We start from the raw sequence: 19,050 nt of genomic DNA, 5'->3' as shown, positions 1-19,050 counted from the left end.
TGAAAACTAGCATTTCTCCTAAGTTTTGTAGTGCCCATCACTATGAAGCATTAACTCCTTGAACACCGAGTTCTTTGTCAGCGTTCACAAAAAATATCCAAGTTTTAATCAAACTGCCTCCATTCATTTTTAGGAACGTTTAAGAACACAATTTGTTAGGAAATCTTGTGCTACAGTGGCTACAAACGCACACCCAGAACTGTCATGAACTGCCAAACTTTATTTTTGAGATCAAAACAAAGCACAGTATTAAAACATTTCAACACTGCTATGACATCCACCCACTGTCTCAAGTGTGTGAAAAAAAGATGCAATCAAGCACTTTGGGCTTAATATCATGCTCAGAGTTTACGTGAGTCAAACTACTTTGTTTGGTCATGAAAAATAATTCCACTTTTTAAATGAGTTTACATTAATATCAAAAAGTTGAATTTATCATGCCAAAGCCTAAGCAGAAAGAGGTGAAAAGAAGAGTCAGAGAACTTTGAGTGTGTGACGTTGAAAAATGATTTCGATCATTCGTTCGTACAATCATTCATTTGATTATGTGATCAAGAAACTGTTTGAGTATGCAGCCTGTAATGCAATGGAGCACCAGGTCCTCAGGCAGGACACAGGTGAGATCAGCCCAGGTAACGGGAGGGAGGGATGGGGGAGAGAGGAGGAGAGATTTTGACGGTGGGGAAACAAGGAAAGATGGGACAAGGGAGGGCTGATTTCGAGGCTTTGTGTTCATTTCTTCTTGGGTTTTGCCTCCAGGGGTAGGCCAATATCCCTCCCACGCAGTTTCAGCCCTGTTCATGGCAGAAAATTAACATGTGTGTTATATAACTGGCAACAGAATAACCATAATAATCATAATTACATTTTAGTAAAGAGTATTCTTACCAATTGCTCTCTCTACCTTGCCCAACACCTGGTTGTTGGGAATTGCTCTCCCACACTCATAGTCCGCAATGACTTGAGGCTTCTCATTAATTTTCTGAGGAAAAGATTTGCCATAAATTATTTATGTTTTTGTATTTTACCACAATCCAGCAACACAGGCATGCAAAAACACTTCCTGTAGCTGGGAATCCATTTATCTCAGGGCTGCATCTTTCACATTATTGTAGAAAACTGTCACCAACATGTTTTAAATGACTGCGATTTCTGGACCTGAACTTCTTCAAATAATTATTAAGAGGATGGTAGACATGTAAACATTTTTACTACGTGATAAAAATAATTAATTGTTAGGTTTGCACAGGTAATGGCAATGCTAGCAATAACAATAAAGTACATTGTTTATAGCAGTGGTTCTCAAACCGCGTACCACTACAGAGAGCTTGCGTACCACGCAAGCTCTCTGTAGTGGTACGCGGAGGAATCTCTGAACTATTTTCAAAAATTAATAAGAAATAGGGCTGACCCATAAATCGTATTTTCATCGTCATCATAAGAACATGCGAGATGAATACATCGCAAAAGGCTGTCTGGAACGAGATGAATAGGGATGGAACGCTTTAGGTAAAAAATCCAAACTGTTCGGTTCGCTAGTCACGGTTCGGGTCGTGTATGAATTGTTCCGTTCATTTGAAATAAGTTATGAGGCCGATTGTGTATTTTTTTCATGTAGAATTTGGCTCCGGTTTATTGTCACACTAGAAATCAAGGCCTATAAGACCACCTAGACCACTGGTCTAATGCTTGCATTCCTCTGATTTCATGTGTTTTTACCATCTTAAAAGGATTTCAATGTTAAGGATCATTTTAATGTTTCTGTGTTCATTTAAACATGCCTGGCTGAACACCCCATGTGCTGTCCTTTGTTCACCTGTTTTTTGTAGCCTCCGAGCTTCCCCTGGTAACCCTGTGCTTAACGTCACAAAGCTATGAATTGTGGGTAATTCCCTCAGGCAAAGTCTGCAGAAATGCGGACTTTCGGAAAGTGTTCATAAAGGTCTCAAATTGTCTGCGAGAGAGCCCTCAAACACTTGACGATTTGACAGTGGGACAACCCTAAACCCTTTACAGACTTCGCAGGAAGACACCTTTTGAGGTGACTGACAGACTTCGGTCTGTTAGTCTGTGAGCGTGGACATTGGGATTGGGCCTCTTATTGAATACATCACCTGAGCTAGGATTTAGACTTTGAAAGTATCAATCAATTGCTATGCACAGTCCTGTATAAAGATAGTTATTGTACACAAACAATACTGAATTGTGAGAGGACCAGAATATTTGTGAAGATTATACTATAAACCAGTGGTTCTCAAACATTTTACACCAAGTTTTTTTAAATATTTCAAAGATTCCTCCACGTACCACTAGAGAGCTCGCGTACCACATTGAGAACCACTGCATTAGACTATATTACACACCTGGTTTATTCATCAACCATTTCTTTAATTTTGCTTAATAAAGTTTGACAAAAACAAGTACATTTCTGACTGTCCCCTCTAGTCTCGAGGTGACGTCAGTTAAGTCCCTGAGGGTTCAGGTCTGTAGGCCTTAAGCCCGGAACAGACTGGGCACGTCAGGAGCGCGTGGCGGCTGCATGATGCACGCGTATGGTGTTCAGACCAGCTGCGTTTCTGCTGCAGCTGCTGTCAGCCCTTTCTTTCTACATAAAGTTTGCCTTTCATAATGGCCATTTAATTTCATTATAAATGTAATTCATATTTATTTTAGACAGAGAAAGGTCAAAAGCGTGTGGTAATTTGTAAATAATAGTAATAATCCACAATTAAAACCCCGTACTAGATTAATTCATGGAGCTCTGTAAGTCACTGCATGTTCTACAACACTGTCCTGCAAATATTTCAGAATAAAAGCCTCGTATTAACAAATGAAGGAATTCTGTCCACAGAAAAAATGCTTGATGGCTTTTATTTTGAAATGGAAGCAGGATTGTTGATTTAAACCCCATACTTTATTCATTCATGAGGCTTTTCCCATTTCTGAATTTAAACGGCTCGATACCTCTCCTCGAGTCTGAATCTCGCCCAGGTCAGATGTGAGCGGAGGAGGCGAGGAAGAGACAAGGAGAGAGGAAGAGAGGAAATATGTTTTTAGAGACATGAGGCGTCCTTTCCTCTGAAGCGTCACGTGAAGTGACGTCCGTTTCTGATGACAGCAGCAGCTGATCACAGCTGGATCAGCTGTCAGTCGGCTTTAACAGCTGTTTATTAGTATTAGATCAGTTCAGACATAAAGACACAGTTATTATCAGTGGCAGAGCAGCAGTGTTTTCTCTCTGTAGCCAGTTACCTGTTTAACAAACACCTGTACATGAATAACAGCTGCAGTCTGTATTTCTACTGTGGACTGAGTCCTGCTTAGAGGACCAGGAACCATTTCAGGCATAATGCACAATGGGGCACAATGCCTTTATATCGGGGGACTCCAACACGTCGCTCGCGACCCGTTTCTGAATCACTCGCTAAAGGTTCAAAGAATATGTAAACAAATTTGATAAGACAAAGTCACTAAGTAGACCTAAATTTCTATCCAATCCAACTCGCAGACATCCCGCCTCTTTCTGACACAAACTGATTATGTGCCAATCAGCTGTCAATTAAACGAGTTACGCTGCTGCCAAGTTCGGTTACATCAGTGACGCCGTAACGTTAGAAGATGTTAGCAGGCTAGCGAGCACACACCAGATTTGACAATGACCGCGGAAAATAGCCAGGCAAAGAAAAGGCACAAAACATACTATTTTCATCAAGAATGGGAAACAGTTTTTTTCACGAATGTGAATGACAGGTGTGTGTGTCTCATTTGCGATGTCAGTGTGTCAGTTGACAGAAGATGTAACGTCGAGCGCCACTTCACCAAAGTCCACGGCAACTTTTCACGGGACTTTCCGGCTGGTAGCGGTCTACGACCAGAGAAGGTAAAGGAGCTGAAAACAAGGCTTAAAAGACAACAGTCTCTGTTTACCAAACCAACGAAGAAGACCAACGCTGCAGCAGAGGCTTCATTTAAAGCAGCGAACATCCTACCGAATCACAAAAAAACCTTCACCGATGGCGGTATTGTAAAAGAGGCGGTGACTGCGGTGGCTGAAACGCTATTCAAGAACCATAAAAATAAGACAGAAATTATGTCTGCTATCGCCGATGTACAACTTGGTGCTAATACTGTGGCAAGGAGAGCGTCTGCGCTGTCTGCGTATGCTGTGATGCAGCTAGAACAGGACATGAACTGGTGCAAATGGTTTTCCATCCAGTGTGATGAGTCGGTTGACTCCAGCGATACGAACTATTCTGTGTCAATCCTGTGGAGATGGAGATGGAGGTTATAAACCTCCAAAATGATGTCCAGCTAAAATCTCAACAGCTTTCACAGCATTTCTGGAACCTAGTAGAGACAAAACTATAAAAACCTTCACCAAGCAGCTCTGAAAATGTCTGCTCTGTTTGGGTCTACATACCGTTGTGAAGCAGCTTTTTCTGACATGAGTAGGGATGTGACGATTCACTCAGCTCACAATACACGATATTGGGTTCACGATCTCGATACTATATTATAACAATAATTTTGGCAAAACTAAAATGATGAAATATATGACTGAAAAAGTAGCCTTTTATTCAAAAGACACAAAATGCAAAACAATGCTGTTGTTTGCCCTATAAATCCATTTTTATGGTATCAGTCCTTCCTTCTGTCCTCCATCAGTCAGTATCAGTCCTTCCTCCTGTCCTCTGCTGATGTCACTCATCAGGTAACGTTAGGGCTGTTTGGGGGGAGGGGCTGCTTCGTCTCAGCCAGCTGATCAGTTTACCAGTAGGATACATGACAAACTAACCTAAACAGTTGGACTACACAGCCTACTGCCAGCTTTAGTCATTTAAAGTCATTCACAACTCAACTAAATAACTTACACGTGTTAACAGTTAGCTGTTAGCCGCCGAGCTAACGCACTCTGCAGCGGAGGATGAGAGACAGCGGACAGAGCAGATTGAAAAGTCGCTTTCCTCCATGTTTAACCGTTTCATCGTGTTTATGCTTGTTGAGCAGGTGTAATTACGTATCTTGGCTTGACAGTTGCAAAGTTTTATTGCACTTACTAACAGCAACGAGCGTAGCGTCAACTCGTCTCTCCACCGCAGCCTCTCTGATCAGCTGTTCACTGGCTGGGCTGTGTGTGTTGATGTGTGTGGAGCTCCAACAAGGCCTATTAAAGAAGGCTGGGTCACGGGCGGACATGGCTCACGGGGTATGACAAATTCGCAGTGTAACTGAAGATATGACTTGTACTCAGCCTTCTTCCATAGGCAGATGCCCGGAGCCCGTATGTATGTAGTACCTATTATGCTCTGATATCGCGATTCAGTTTTTTGTCTTGACGATGCATATCGTCACGTTTTTATACCGGGATATTTGGAGGCACGATATTTCGTCACACCCGTAGACACGAGTGTCATGAAATCCAAGTTCAGAACAAGACTGACAGATGAACATTTAAATGAGTCCATAAGAGTGAACCTAAGTGGATCCACTCCAGCATACACCTCTCTTGTTGACTCCATGCAGCACCAGTCATCTCACTAACTGTTAAAGACTGAATGCATGTAATACATGCATGTGAACTACAGATTGTGAAGGGAAGTGATGTGATACAGTGAAAACATGCACATGATGATGAATTTAAGATGTTGATGATGTCAAAATGTGAGTGTTGGATATCAACACTTTCTAAATGTTCACACATAAGAAGCTTATTCAGCTGGTTTGGGTGGAGCTGAGCAATGTGAATTAATGTTACTAACTAGAATGGCACTCGGAGAGCGCAGACCTCCACCAAGGTACGTGACTTTAAAAACAGATCCCAGCTCCCAGCTGGCGGTATCGTGAGGTGGTTGGCTTATTATTAACACGGTGTGATTCCGTGTAACGTATCGGCGGATGCCTCTCTCATTCAGCAGCCTTGTTATGTCTGTATAACGTTACACTACATTGTCTCTCATCTCGTCAGCTACCGCTATGTTCTTTCTCACCGCGGACGGACAGCAGCTCCCGCACACACATCCACACACGTATCGCTCTGCTCTCAGCAGGAAGGGGGTGGGGTCACGCGTCATCAATTACACTGCGCATGTGTTATACCCTGTGGTTTTAATGCTCAGGCTGATTGGAATCCTTAAAAATATTCCTGAATCCGGATCAATCCGATATCAGTCAAATCAATCGCTGACTTTTGGAGTAATCCTGCTAACGGACAAACAAACCAACGCCGGTGAAAACATAACCTCCTTCCTAGGACTTCGGCGGAGGTAATAATATAAAGTAGCTCTCAGAGGAAAAAAGGTTGGAGACCCCTGCTTTATATTATTTATTCATTATTAGCGTCTGTATTTATTGATATTCTGACACTAGAAATGATTTATTAGGCTGAATGTTTCAGGGAAGATTGAAATGATGTAACTCATATCAAACCCGATGCTCAGGAATAATCAGCCTCACATGTGACTGAATGGAAATGAGGATAAATGGTGTAACAGTTGTAAAAGACAGACCCTGCTTCTCTCTATGGCTTTAATAGTATCCTTAATAAAAGTTATGGGGGAAATAACAGATCATGAAAAGAAAAATCTTTCTAATAATTGAAGAAAGTTGTTTGAGGTCCGTTCATTGTCAGCTGTTATAAAGCTCTTTCAGTGATAGGCTCCTTCAGCCGCGGTGTGTGAAGCAGAGATACTGCAGATCCTTCTGCTGCTGGAACACTTTACCATCAACATGGTCCGTTTGTTAACACGAGGCTTTTATTCTGAATATGTGCAGGACAGTACTGTGGAACATGCAGTGACTTGCATGGCTCCATGAATGAATATAGTACGGGTTTCAAATCAACAATTCCTGCTTTCATTTAAAAATAAAAGCCATCAAGCATTTTTTTCTGTGGACAGAATTCCTTCATTTGTTAACACAAGTCTTTTATTCTGAAAAATTTGCAGGACAGTGTTGTAGAACATGCAGTGACTTGCAGGGCTCCCTGAATGAATATAGTACGGGGTTTTAGTTGTGGATTATTACTATTATTTATATAATAAGTATAAATTACATTTATAATGAAATGAAATGGCCATTATGAAAGGCAAACTCTGTGAAGAAAGAAAGGGCTGGCAGCAGCAGAAACGCAGCTGGTCTGAACAACCGACACATGAATCACGCAGCCGCCACGCGCTGTTGAGGCGGGCGGTTTGTCCGGGGCGGAAGAGACGCAGCTCACATGCAGCCGAGCCATGCGAGACGCGGGCTGTGTGGCTGCTCAAACCTGTAAACATTGACGCCGAAATAAAAAACAACAAGTAACGCAGCCGCCACGCGCTGTTCGCGCGGCTGGTCTGTCCTGGGCTTTAGGGGACAGCGGTCAAGCCAGCCTCCACTTCCAAAAACACAGTCAAGCCAGCCCCGACGTTGTTTTGCAGTACGTGTATCATCTGCATTACGGTAGGAGCATTTAGGAAATGACTTAAAAATAAAAGCACCGTTCTCATGAAGGTGAAAAGCCATTTCAAAACTTATTCAATAGGTCAATCAGTCTGTCAATAATGAATTAGTTAATAAATAATTAAACAAATAAATACATAAATGAATGAAAAATAAATAAATGAAACAAAATTAATACATATGAAATACTAAATGAAACAAGGCAAAAGTGAGCATGGCTCATTTGCAGTTTTGGAACTGATGGAATTAATGGTCATTAAATAATTAATTAATGAGCACCCGGGACTTCTAACCCCCAAAAGGCACAACTAGATCACACTGTCAACCATCATACCAAATTTGGTATGCTGGTTCCTAAGTGAAATAGTTTGAGTTCAACTTCGGAAACAAATTTGAAGTTGAAAGAAATCACAGCTTTTGGCAAAAATGTCAAATTTTGGGCATCCTGGACTGCTAACTCCCAAAAGGCACAACTAGTTTGTGATAGTGGACAGTTTCCTTTTAATTCTAATTCTGAATCTAGACGGAAGATCGCCATTATATGAGATTTTAAAGGGCTTTGATTTTGAAATTATACATCAGAATGTCCTGATATTATCTGAGTGACACCCTGAAGTGGTCTACTATTATTCTGAAGTGAAATTAGTCTGTAATAGTGGACAGTTGCCCTTTAATTCCAATCTAAATTTAGAGGGACTCATACACAGAGGTGAAGTGAATAACATTGATTATCTCGTTACAACATTTATTAGACAGCAAGTGAACATTTTGAACTTTGTGTTGGAAGCAGAAAAGCATAAAGATGTGAGCAACTTTGACAAGGTCAGAGCATCTCCAGAACCGCAGCTCTTGTGGGATGTTACCGGTCTGCAGTGGTCAGGATCTACCAAAAGTGGTCCAAGGAAGGAGAACCGGAGAACCGGTGAACCGGCGACAGGGTCAGACCCGAGGCTCATTGGTGCACGTGGGGAGCGAAGGCTGCCTGTGTTGTCTGATCCAATAGAAGAGCTACTGGAGCTCAAACTGCTGAAAAAGTAAATGTTGGTTCTGAGAGAAAGGTGTCAGAACACACAGTTCATAAGTTTGTTGCGTATGGGGACCGGTCAGGGTGCCCGTGCTGACCTAATGTTATGGCTGATCGGTGTATATGAGATTTCAAAGGGCTTTAAATTGAAATTTTACATCAGAATGTCCTGATATTGCCTGAGTGATACTCTAAGGTGGTCTGAAGTGAAAGTACCTTGTGATAATTGACAGTTTCCTTTTATCAATTCTATCTATCTCAAGTGAAATTAGGCTCTTAGTAGAAACATGAAGGTGCTGAGTGTGAGGTGGTATACTGCAATTTTGATTTCAGATTAGTTTTTGGAAATGTATTCTTTAATATTAAGTTTGACTAAGTTTGTTAAGTATTTACACAATTGGAATAACATTTTGGAGGTGGTTGTTTTTCTTTTAAATTATCAGTAATTTAATTTAGCATTTCATATGTATTCATTTTGTTTCATATATTTATTTTTTATGTATTTATGCATTTATTTGTTTGATCATTAATTAACATATTCATTATTGACAGACTGATTGACCTACTGAATAAATGTGAAATGGCTTTTCATGTTCATGAGAATGAAGCTTTTATTTTGAAGGCCTATCATGTTCATCAGAATGGTACTTTTATTTTGAAGTCAATTCCTACAGCTCTTACCGTAATGCCTAGGATATACACGTACCTCAAAACAACATGGGGGCTGGCTTGACCACAGTTTTTTTTGGAGGGGTGGGGGGGCATTGGGATTGAGCCAGAGTCTCAGATCTTTGGCCAGGAAACGCATCAATGCATGTCAATAAAGTCTGTATACTCACAGTGGCCAGGTCTTTCTGGGTCAGACCTTTGTCCTGCCTGCCTTGCTGAATGTACTTGCCCACCTCCAGGGGGACCCTGTCATGGTGAAGCTCCTCTGTCTCCCGGTCCAGCTTGGATGTGTTCTTTGTCACGAGATGCTGTTTGTTCTGTCCTGCAGACCCTGTGTGACAAGCAGTGGTTCAAAGTAATGTTGAGTGGTAGACGTGCAATAAAAGGCATAATCACAGCACAGGCCGTGAACTTCATGCAGTGCTTGGGATGTTTTGCCTGCAGAATTACAACTTGGAAATCAGAAATGTGTACAGAAAGTATAAATTTACATTTCTTGGATGTCTCAACGTCCTCCCCACGTCTCTGAGCAGCAGCGATTGCCTAGAGGAGAAAACACGGACAAATCTTACATTTAAAACCGATTTTGGATTAATTGTGTGTAGACTGCATTATGACCAGACTCTATTCAGCTTTGGGCTCAAATCAGGTCGGTAATAAGTAACCAATCAGCTCATCTGAGTAGGACGCAGACATTAAACAGAAGACAACATGATCAGTCCTGCCTGAGCTCAACCACGCACACTTTAGGCTAGAGCTCATCTTTAGGCTAGAGCTACTATTTAGGCTAGAGCTACTCTTTAGGCTAGAGCTACTCTTTAGGCTAGAGCTCATCTTTAGGCTAGAGCTACTCTTTAGAGCTACTCTTTAGGCTAGAGCTCATCTTTAGGCTAGAGCTACTATTTAGGCTAGAGCTACTCTTTAGGCTAGAGCTACTCTTTAGGCTAGAGCTACTCTTTAGGCTAGAGCTCATCTTTAGGCTAGAGCTACTCTTTAGAGCTACTCTTTAGGCTAGAGCTCATCTTTAGGCTAGAGCTACTCTTTAGGCTAGAGCTCATCTTTAGGCTAGAGCTACTCTTTAGGCTAGAGCTACTCTTTAGGCTAGAGCTCATCTTTAGGCTAGAGCTACTCTTTAGGCTAGAGCTACTCTTTAGAGCTACTCTTTAGGCTAGAGCTCATCTTTAGGCTAGAGCTACTCTTTAGGCTAGAGCTACTCTTTAGGCTAGAGCTCATCTTTAGGCTAGAGCTACTCTTTAGGCTAGAGCTACTCTTTAGAGCTACTCTTTAGGCTAGAGCTACTCTTTAGAGCTACTCTTTAGGCTAGAGCTACTCTTTAGGCTAGAGCTACTCTTTAGGCTAGAGCTACTCTTTAGGCTAGAGCTACTCTTTAGAGCTACTCTTTAGGCTAGAGCTACTCTTTAGGCTAACATTTCTTTCCCCAGACAAACCGTGAAAAGCAGATTCTAACTGTTCCAACTGTTGTAACTGTTCCAACTGTTGTAACTCTTGTAACTGCTTCCATAGAAGCATAAACCGGTTTATGGTGTTATTGAGGAGGATCTGAGCTAGCTCTCAGCTAGCCAGGTAGCCCAGTAGGCCTGTCCTGAGAGTTAGCTAGCCAGCTAGCCTGAGCAGCTAACCTGAAGATATTAACTGGAACTAGACCGTTCACTACAACAACAACAACTTTATTCATGTCTGGCTGACGTTGGGTTGATAAGAAGTTCATAATAATCAGATGTGTCTGTGTAGCTACCGTTACATGTCCACTGTTGTTGTTGTTGTTGTTGTTAGCTAAACCACGAAGCAGTAGCAATGTTTGCTAGTCCATTTAACTCTCAACCGCGTGATCCGTGTGTGGCTGGTTTACAGGACTCATGCTTAACAGTCTAGTAGTCAGACACACAGACTAGGTGAGGTGTTGCTGCTAACCTGCTTGGATTTGGCCATGGCAGCAGTCGGGCCCTTCTTCCTCAACACTGTCACGGTGTCCCAGTCGCTCTCTGCCATGATGTCTGTCTTCACGGTTCACTCGGTACCGGAATACTGAAGAGAGATAGAAAAACAAGAGACACTCGGTCTGTTTCTAAATGATCCTGTTAGAGAGGCTAGTGTTCCTCTCACACGCTTCTTCCACAATGATCACACACGCGTTCAACCAAAGCTTTATTAACAACACAGGAAACAGAGGCAGTAATCTCAGCCCCAGTCTCAGCAGCGCCCTCTGCTGGTAGACCACCACCACCTGTATCCATGGTATCCATAGCAACAGGGTTCAAACCGTGTGGCACATACACGATGCCTGATTGCACATTTCAAACACACATTACATCATGAGACAGGTACAACACACTGTTTCTTATCCAGTTGTTACAAAATATCACTTTGTCGTATCTGTTGGTTGTTTTTGAGAACAAAGTGCTCAAGCTTACACAGTCCAGTCTTCAATATGGAAACTGTAACAAACTGCCTACATAGTCATTTATTAGGAATTAGTTTAGACATTACTTTGAATGGTTACACAGAAAACTGGGTGTAATATCAGTAGTTTACAACAATCGCCAGCACAAATATAACAGTGGTGGAATATAACTAAGTACATTTACTCAGGTACTTGTACTTTACTTGAGTATTTTAATTTTAGTTACTTTGCAGATTCAGATTATTAATGATAAGCATAAGAATAAATTATGTATTATTATAGACTAAAGATAGAATATTATAGATATTATCAAGAATAATGACTTTATTGATAACTTGGTGATATATATAAATATTCAATTAAAAGGATTTACATTATTATTTTAAAACGATTTACAATACATAAGCAGAGGATTACACATTTAGTATTTTTTTTTCAGTGTGAGAGAGACAGACAGGAAAGGCAGGGGAGAGGGGGGTGACATGTCTATATCAATAATCAATAATGTCTATTTTTCAAACATTTGTCAAATTTTTACTTTCTTTTTGTTAAATAAGTATATGATTTCACCACTCAATGCGTCTAGAGATTGCAACTCAAATGGAAAAGTCTGAAAAGGGAAAATCCCTCTTTGATTGAGTTTACAACTCGTGCATGTGTCCTGTGACAACTGGTCACCAGAAAAAAAAAGAACTCTTAGAAGCTAGAGTGAAGATAATGGTATCATATGAAACTAGACGACTTAAGGAATCTATTGGTTAACCTGTCAGGAGGGGGGATAAATAACGCGCCAAAGTTAGGCAACATTTTGGCGAGGGAAAAACTGGCATGGCCCCTTGATCTCTGACCTCCAGATATGTGAATGTAAATGGGTTCTATGGGTACCAACGAGTCTCCCCTTTACAGACATGCCCACTTTATGATAATCACATGCAGTTTGAGTGACGTCGAGATCGAAAAGTGGCTAATGGTGTGTCGCTAAGCCATGTCAGTTTAGGCTAGCGTTAGCTCTTATATTACCTTCAGGGTACATTAGCAAGTCTGAAATGACTTTACTGTCATTTCAAAAGCATTGCACATATCACAACAACAGAACGGACCAGGGAAATGACAGATTCCTTTATTTACAGCGCTGTGTTACGCTACATTGTCAATAAAGACAGAAAAAAAAGAACATTTACAGCAGTGCGTGTCGTGAAACAAGCTTATCTGCATGTTATCGCTTGAATGTTTAACTGCAAAATGGCGTTTAGCAGGCGTGCCATTTAAGTTGAATGGTAGGAAAAGGTCGGTTAGTGAGTCGGGTTATTGTTAGCGTGTTTCCTAATGAGTTGGTGGAGCTTCACCGGGGTTGTGTTGTGTGATTTCACATGTCAGTGAGTAGTCGGCTTTATTAATTGGAGTCGGTTGTTGGGAGAGTGGACAAGTAGCGCTGTGTTAGCTGGGTAGGTGACAGGTGGACTGTCTGCAGCGAGAGAGGAGCGCTCCTATGGGAAGGGTGGATAGGGTAACCGATAATTGTTTTCGCTGTGTAATTAGCCGGTGTTTGTTAGCGGGGTAAATCGTTTTGGGAAGGGATCTTCCTGGTATCTTGCAGCCCGTGAAAAACAAATTTTTTAAATTTTTTAATTCAATTAAAAAAACTAGTCAGGTTGATGTGTCGGCAGGGTTAGCTATATTGACTCAAGAACAGTTTAGGAAGCTGACCAAAGAGCAGTTGATTGCCTTAGCGGAGGAGGAAGATGTAGAGCTAGCAGAAGGCATGAAGAAGCCAGCCATGGGAGCCTGCATAATTGAGACTTTGAACCTCGAAACTATTTGGCAGGAACAGCAAGAGGAAAGAGAGGAAGAGAGACAAAGGGCCAGGGAACGTGAGAAATTAGAGAGGGAACGTGAAAAGTTGGAGAGGGAGAGAGAGATTGAGAGACATCCATCCATCCATACATCCATACATCTGCAACCGCTTATCCCGTTAGGAGTCGCAGGGGGGCTGGAGGCGATCCCAGCCGACACCCTGGCCAGGTGCCAGTCCATCGCAGGGCTGACACATAGAGACAGACAACCATTCACACTTATGGGTCCATGTTGGAGTTAGAGGAGTTGACAGCACGCTAGAAAGAGCAGAGTTTTGACATAGCTAAAGCCCGTGGTTTTATGCCCCCTTTTGAAGAAGACTCTCTAGACATTTTTTTTTAAATGTTTGAAAAGGTGGCTAAAGAGAGTGGGTTGCCGGAGGAGAAATGGCCGCTCCTTGTGCAGAGTGTGTTGAGAGGCAAGGCTCAGAGAGCGGTGGCTGCCCTGGATTGCCGTGTGGGTTTAGAGTATGATGCTCTTAGGAAAGCTGTGTGGCAGGCTCATTGTAGTGTTCCTGAAGCTTAAAGGAAAAGGTTTCGAGAGTTGAGGCGTAAACCTGGAGAATCACACTTGGATCTGTGGCGCAAGCAGGAAGCAGCAGTTGATTGTTGGGCTAACAGACTTTATTACGGAAGGGAGCACTCAAACTCACTAATTCAACTTTTACAGGTCAGTTCACAGTGGTAAGAGGTGTCGGGGGTGGTTATGAGAATGCACCACTTCACTGGATATACTTACGTTCTGAGCTGGTTTCCAAGTATGCAACTGTTGCAGAAGTGAGTAGTCTCCCATTAATCGGTATTGATCTCCTCCTAGGTAACGACGTGGCTGGAACCAGGGTTACGTCAGTAGTGTTGGAAGAACCAACAGAGACTGAGGAGGTTCAGGAGTTGAAAGCTGAGTTTCCAGAGGTGTTTACTGCGTGTGTGGTTACCAGGTCTCAGGCTCGCGGAGACACTGCTTAAAGGCACGAGAGAGGTTGCTCTCCCCCTCCAGTTAGTGGTGAAGGAATAAGCATGGACTTATCTGATACTATTTTCCCTCAGCTTAGTAGATCTGTGGCCTCTGAGGAAATTAAAGAGCCCACCAGTGCACCGAGTGAAGCTGTTCTCAATCAGTCAGCCTCCTTGAGTGCAGTGGGGGAGGTAGAGGGACCTTTGGGGTCTGAGGCTAGTCAGGGACACGTCATGGATCCGGAGGTTGTAGGGGCTGGTGTAGTACATATGGGGGGAGGAGCCCCCTCATTGGATCACCAGGTTGGAGACCGGCTAATCGACCTGCTAGTGAGGATTGGGCTAGTTATGAGCAGGTTGTGCTATCGTAAGGAGGTGCTACACCTAGCATATGAGTCATCCTATGGTGGCCACCTGGGGTTCAGGATTGGGATTAGTAAACAGTTCTATTGGCCTAGCCTAAGGAAGGATCTGAAAAGATTTTCTCGATCTTGCCACGTCTGTCAAGTGGTTTGATCGTGACACTGCATACTGGGGTCCATAAACAGTCCTGGAATTGCTTAAATTGGGTCTCACCATAAAACTGAGACTCTTGTGGATCCAATGAGCCCAACTGTATTCGTGTGTGATGATGTTAGTCCCCATAGGAGATATTTCATAGAGACCATTTTTTGAAACTGTATAAAATGACCTGTGGTGACCTCTAGGATAATCACAGCCTCATGAAACTTTACAGCCACAAAGCCTAGAGACCTAGAGCATTCAGAGGATGGATGGATCAAACTAGAGACCTAGAGCATTCAGAGGATGGACGGATCAAACTAGAGACCTAGAGCATTCAGAGGATGGACGGATCAGACTAGAGACCTAGAGCATTCAGAGGATGGATGGATCAAACTAGAGACCTAGAGCATTCAGAGGATGGATGGATCAAACTAGAGACCTAGAGCATTCAGAGGATGGATGGATCAGACTAGAGACCTAGAGCATTCAATCGCCGAAAAATGCAACTCTTGCAGAAGTCTCCAAATGTAGAAAAGCTCCATTACAGCCTCAAAGAGCCGCTAACAGAAGACTCAGTAGGCCCAGTGGTAATGGTAATCACACCAGGTCCTGAAAAACAGGTCAAATAAATACTACACTAATAGTATTAGTATATCAAATAGTCCGAATTATGTATTACTGAGTGCATCAATTGCAATGTAATGTCTTTTTTTATTTAAGCAAAATGTAAAAATAACATTGTTTAGACAATTTCACAAACTTTACACAAAGGAAGCATGGAGATAAAATCCACAAAATGACAAAATCGGATTAGCCATGATTTTATTTAAATCTAGCATGTTCAACAACACAACAATGTACACGTATAAATCATCCATGCGCGCTCGCGTGTGTCTACGCTGTTCAGACTCAGACTCCAACACAAACTACAGTGAAGCACCAAAACCTCTTGGTTGTATCTAGTGAAGCCCGTCTGTTAAACAGTGTTGGCCGCGGTCGGAGAACGCGGGGGAGACCGTAGCTTTGGTCTCCAGGACCGGAGTCCCTGCTGTACTCTGCTCCTCTGCTCCTCTGCTCCTCTGCATGCCTGCCTGCCTTCACTCTGCTCGCTCCACATCACGTGCATGTGCGCACACTCCACACTGCAGAAGACTTCGTAGCTCTGAGAATATCTAGTGAATGTTCAGTGGACGTTTGTGCAGAAATATCTGCTGCAGCTCCTCCAGACCAACAGAGGTTTCCCGTGTCTTGTGAAGTGACGGGGCTCCGCAACGAGTAAAGTTATCGTCTCCGACCGGGTGACGGTGTCTCCCCTGTTCCCTCCGACCGCGGTCGGGAGGCTGAGGCAGGAAAAGCCAACACTAGGATCAGCATTGATTCATGGAGAGACCTTCGTCTGGTCAGCTAACATTACTGCCAAGCAGCTGAAATATAGAGTAATATTGTGCTTTTAGCTGACGTGTGTCGCCTCACTGATTTGAGAGATGCTCGTTCATGTCTATTTAGAGCGAGCAAGCGCTAGCCCGATGCTGACTTTCGTTGACTTAATGGCCACAGGTGAAGCTGTTAACAAGCATTTCTGATTCTTACAAACAGTCCCTTTAATGTTCAAAAAAGCTTTACTTTTCTCATACCGGCTGGTCAACAGAACCAAACTCTTTGGACTCCGCTCCAGCTCCGCTCTAACTAGCTTTGTTTTAGGGCGGGCCAAATTAGTCGTGCTAATTACAAATGTGTGACATCACCACGTTACGGAAGAAAAGGCGGGACTTCAAGCAAGGCGTTTCAGGCAGTTAAGGAACAGTGATTCTGTGGGGGAGAGGAACTCCTTTGTAACTTGTCAGACCTTTTACGTGCACAAAAAACTATATAAGACACTAAAGGAAAGGGGAAAAGCACAAAACCATAACAGGTCCTCTTTAACACAGATTTATATTTCAACATTAGCACCTAGAGCAAATGCTTTTTAAATGTGTTAATTGTTCCTGTAGACCCATTATAAATGTGTGATGTTTCTGATTATGGTGACATTTACTCCATGCAACTGCTAACATAGCCTATATGCAAATCTGTCATTAAGTGTTTTAATTTAAATCTAGTAAATCTAGGAATTTACTGGACATGAATTAAACTATAATCAAGTGTTTTAATTCATTTTCATAGTCCAATAGAGACCTGAGGCTAGAGTAGGTTTTCATGAAATTATATTAATAAAACCAACTGAAACAGAGTAACCCAGTGTGGAAGATATACTCTAACACATTCCTACTATGTTTTACAAAGTCAAACTAAATACAGCTCACATACCAGTGTTTTGATAGCATTAAACCAAACTACATCTCTGTGAGCATCCAAAATGTATAAATAGCAACTAAATAAACTACAATCTGAAACACATTTGTAAAACATTGTGGCTGACTTCTGAGTCTATAGCCTCGTTAGCTCAGCTCTCCGAAAAACAGAGAAAACCAATACAAATTTAGTGTAATTATCTTTATAACTGTGTCATGAACCAGATTATATAGCTCTGCAGTATTTACATGTATAGGCATGTGTAACCCAAATAGAAAGAAAGAAAGATGATTAACTGCATGATAGCCCTCATCTGGATGCAACAAAAACAGAGGTTTTTACAAGAAATGACCACAAGGGGGTGAATTACTACCCCTAAATTCTACCAACACAACTGCACTATATTCATTCATTCATTCAGTCAGTCATTCATTCATTCAAACCAAGCGCTTTGAGTGGTCAGAAGACTAGAAAAGTGCTATATGAATGCAAATCCATTTCCCATCTACCATAGGCCTGGTGATAGGGACAGTTCTCCATCTCCTATCACATGTCCACTGTGGCAGGGTGGTTACGTTGACTTCCTGAAGCCTGTTTGATAAGGTGCTGATAAGGTGGAAGACACCGGCACCCGGTCGGTAACGAGACGATAACGTTTCTCTCTGCAGAGCCCCGTCACTTCACAAGACACGGGAAACCTCTGTTGGTCTGGAGGAGCTGCAGCAGTTATTTCTGCACAAACGTCCACTAGATATTCTCAGAGATAAACTAACTCTTCTGCAGTGTGTGGTGAGCGCGCGTTCACGTCTAGAGGTGGAGCGAGTACGCGAGAACGCGAGAACGCGCGCGCTGTCTGAGTGAAGGCAAGCAGGAAGGCAGAGGAGGAGAGGCAGCGACCACACGCGAGCGTGCATATGCGAGCGCGCATGTGTCCCGACCCGTTACATTTATACGCTTAAAAAGTTACAAACAGTCCCTTTAAGGGTCTCTGCCTTTGCATTCTCTGCAAAATAATAACAATAATCATGCCAGGCAGGTGGATTTTAATGGCTCTGTAGTAATGAAATCATCCCAAAATGCTTTGGAAATTTCTTCCATCCAAAAAACTAAATAAATCCCCAAATTTGGTTTATTGTGAGGCAAGTGGGTCTTTTATGAGGCTAACACCGGTGTTGTGTCGAGTACTGTGTTTCCCCCTACCTAAACCTGAACCAACCATAGACTGTGAACCAACCCTTATCTCTTACCCTAACTACGGATGATTTGAACAGGAGGGAAACACTATTCGACAGGGGAACAGATTTCAACACAACACCTCTATTGTCTCAATCACACCCTCATTATGTGCAGTTTCCTCATCTGCCACATGATGGCAAGCATGAGTAAAAAGCGTCCCAGTTACTCCAAAAGAGCCTCATTCACTGCTGTGAACCATGGTGAGGAACCATGGATGGATAATACCGGAATCTGAATGTTTCAGCCTTCAAAATAAGAGCTTGAAAAGTGCATAATTAAAAAACAATTTCATTTAGTTTGTTTATGGCATCCATATGTCATCCATAATGTGCATGGATGGACCTTTTGGTGTGATCATACGAGGGAATGGAAAGGTCTTGCTGAAAGATACAAATTACTGCAATATTATGAGAGAACATGGGTGATTTGGTTGTGACTCAGTAAAGCACAGAAAATGCAGAAATAAAATGTAACCAAGCTGCACTGAAGGTACGACCACACAAACCACCAGTGGATGTGGTCACAGATACACACATCACAAACACACCAAGCGTAAGAAACACCATCTAGTCATCAAATACAGTATAAACAGATCCAACCAGGAGTTACAGGGGCATTATTGGGATAAATCCAGGAAAAAAAAATGTTTACCTCAT

General features: G+C 42.3%; 1 protein-coding gene across 1 annotated transcript; it reads right to left on the bottom strand.

Annotated features, from left to right (window-relative positions):
- Positions 1–205: 205 nt before the first annotated feature.
- edf1 (endothelial differentiation-related factor 1) lies at positions 206–11,313 on the bottom strand. The gene is made up of 5 exons (XM_074618869.1): positions 11,066–11,313; positions 9,625–9,676; positions 9,304–9,464; positions 889–982; positions 206–794 (listed from the first exon to the last, which is right to left on the bottom strand). The coding sequence occupies exons 1-5, from the start codon at positions 11,141–11,143 to the stop codon at positions 733–735; spliced, it is 447 nt and encodes a 148-aa protein (XP_074474970.1). The 5' UTR covers positions 11,144–11,313; the 3' UTR covers positions 206–732.
- Between the last annotated feature and the right edge of the window lie 7,737 nt (positions 11,314–19,050).

This window comes from Sebastes fasciatus, chromosome 19, assembly GCF_043250625.1.
Source record: "Sebastes fasciatus isolate fSebFas1 chromosome 19, fSebFas1.pri, whole genome shotgun sequence".
In the NCBI taxonomy this organism is placed as follows: Eukaryota; Metazoa; Chordata; class Actinopteri; order Perciformes; family Sebastidae; genus Sebastes; species Sebastes fasciatus.
Note: the sequence above shows the minus strand (reverse complement) of the source record. Positions and strands in the feature narration are given on the sequence as shown.

Bases quoted from the DNA above. Each gene is read 5' to 3' on its own strand.
- edf1 (XM_074618869.1), bottom strand. From the start codon at position 11,143: ATGGCAGAGAGCGACTGGGACACCGTGACAGTGTTGAGGAAGAAGGGC. The intron at 9,465-9,624 runs GTAAATTTATAC...CTTGTCACACAG, and splicing joins CGTTGAGACATCCAAGAAAT to GGTCTGCAGGACAGAACAAA. The intron at 795-888 runs GTAAGAATACTC...TGCCATGAACAG, and splicing joins CAAGGTAGAGAGAGCAATTG to GGCTGAAACTGCGTGGGAGG.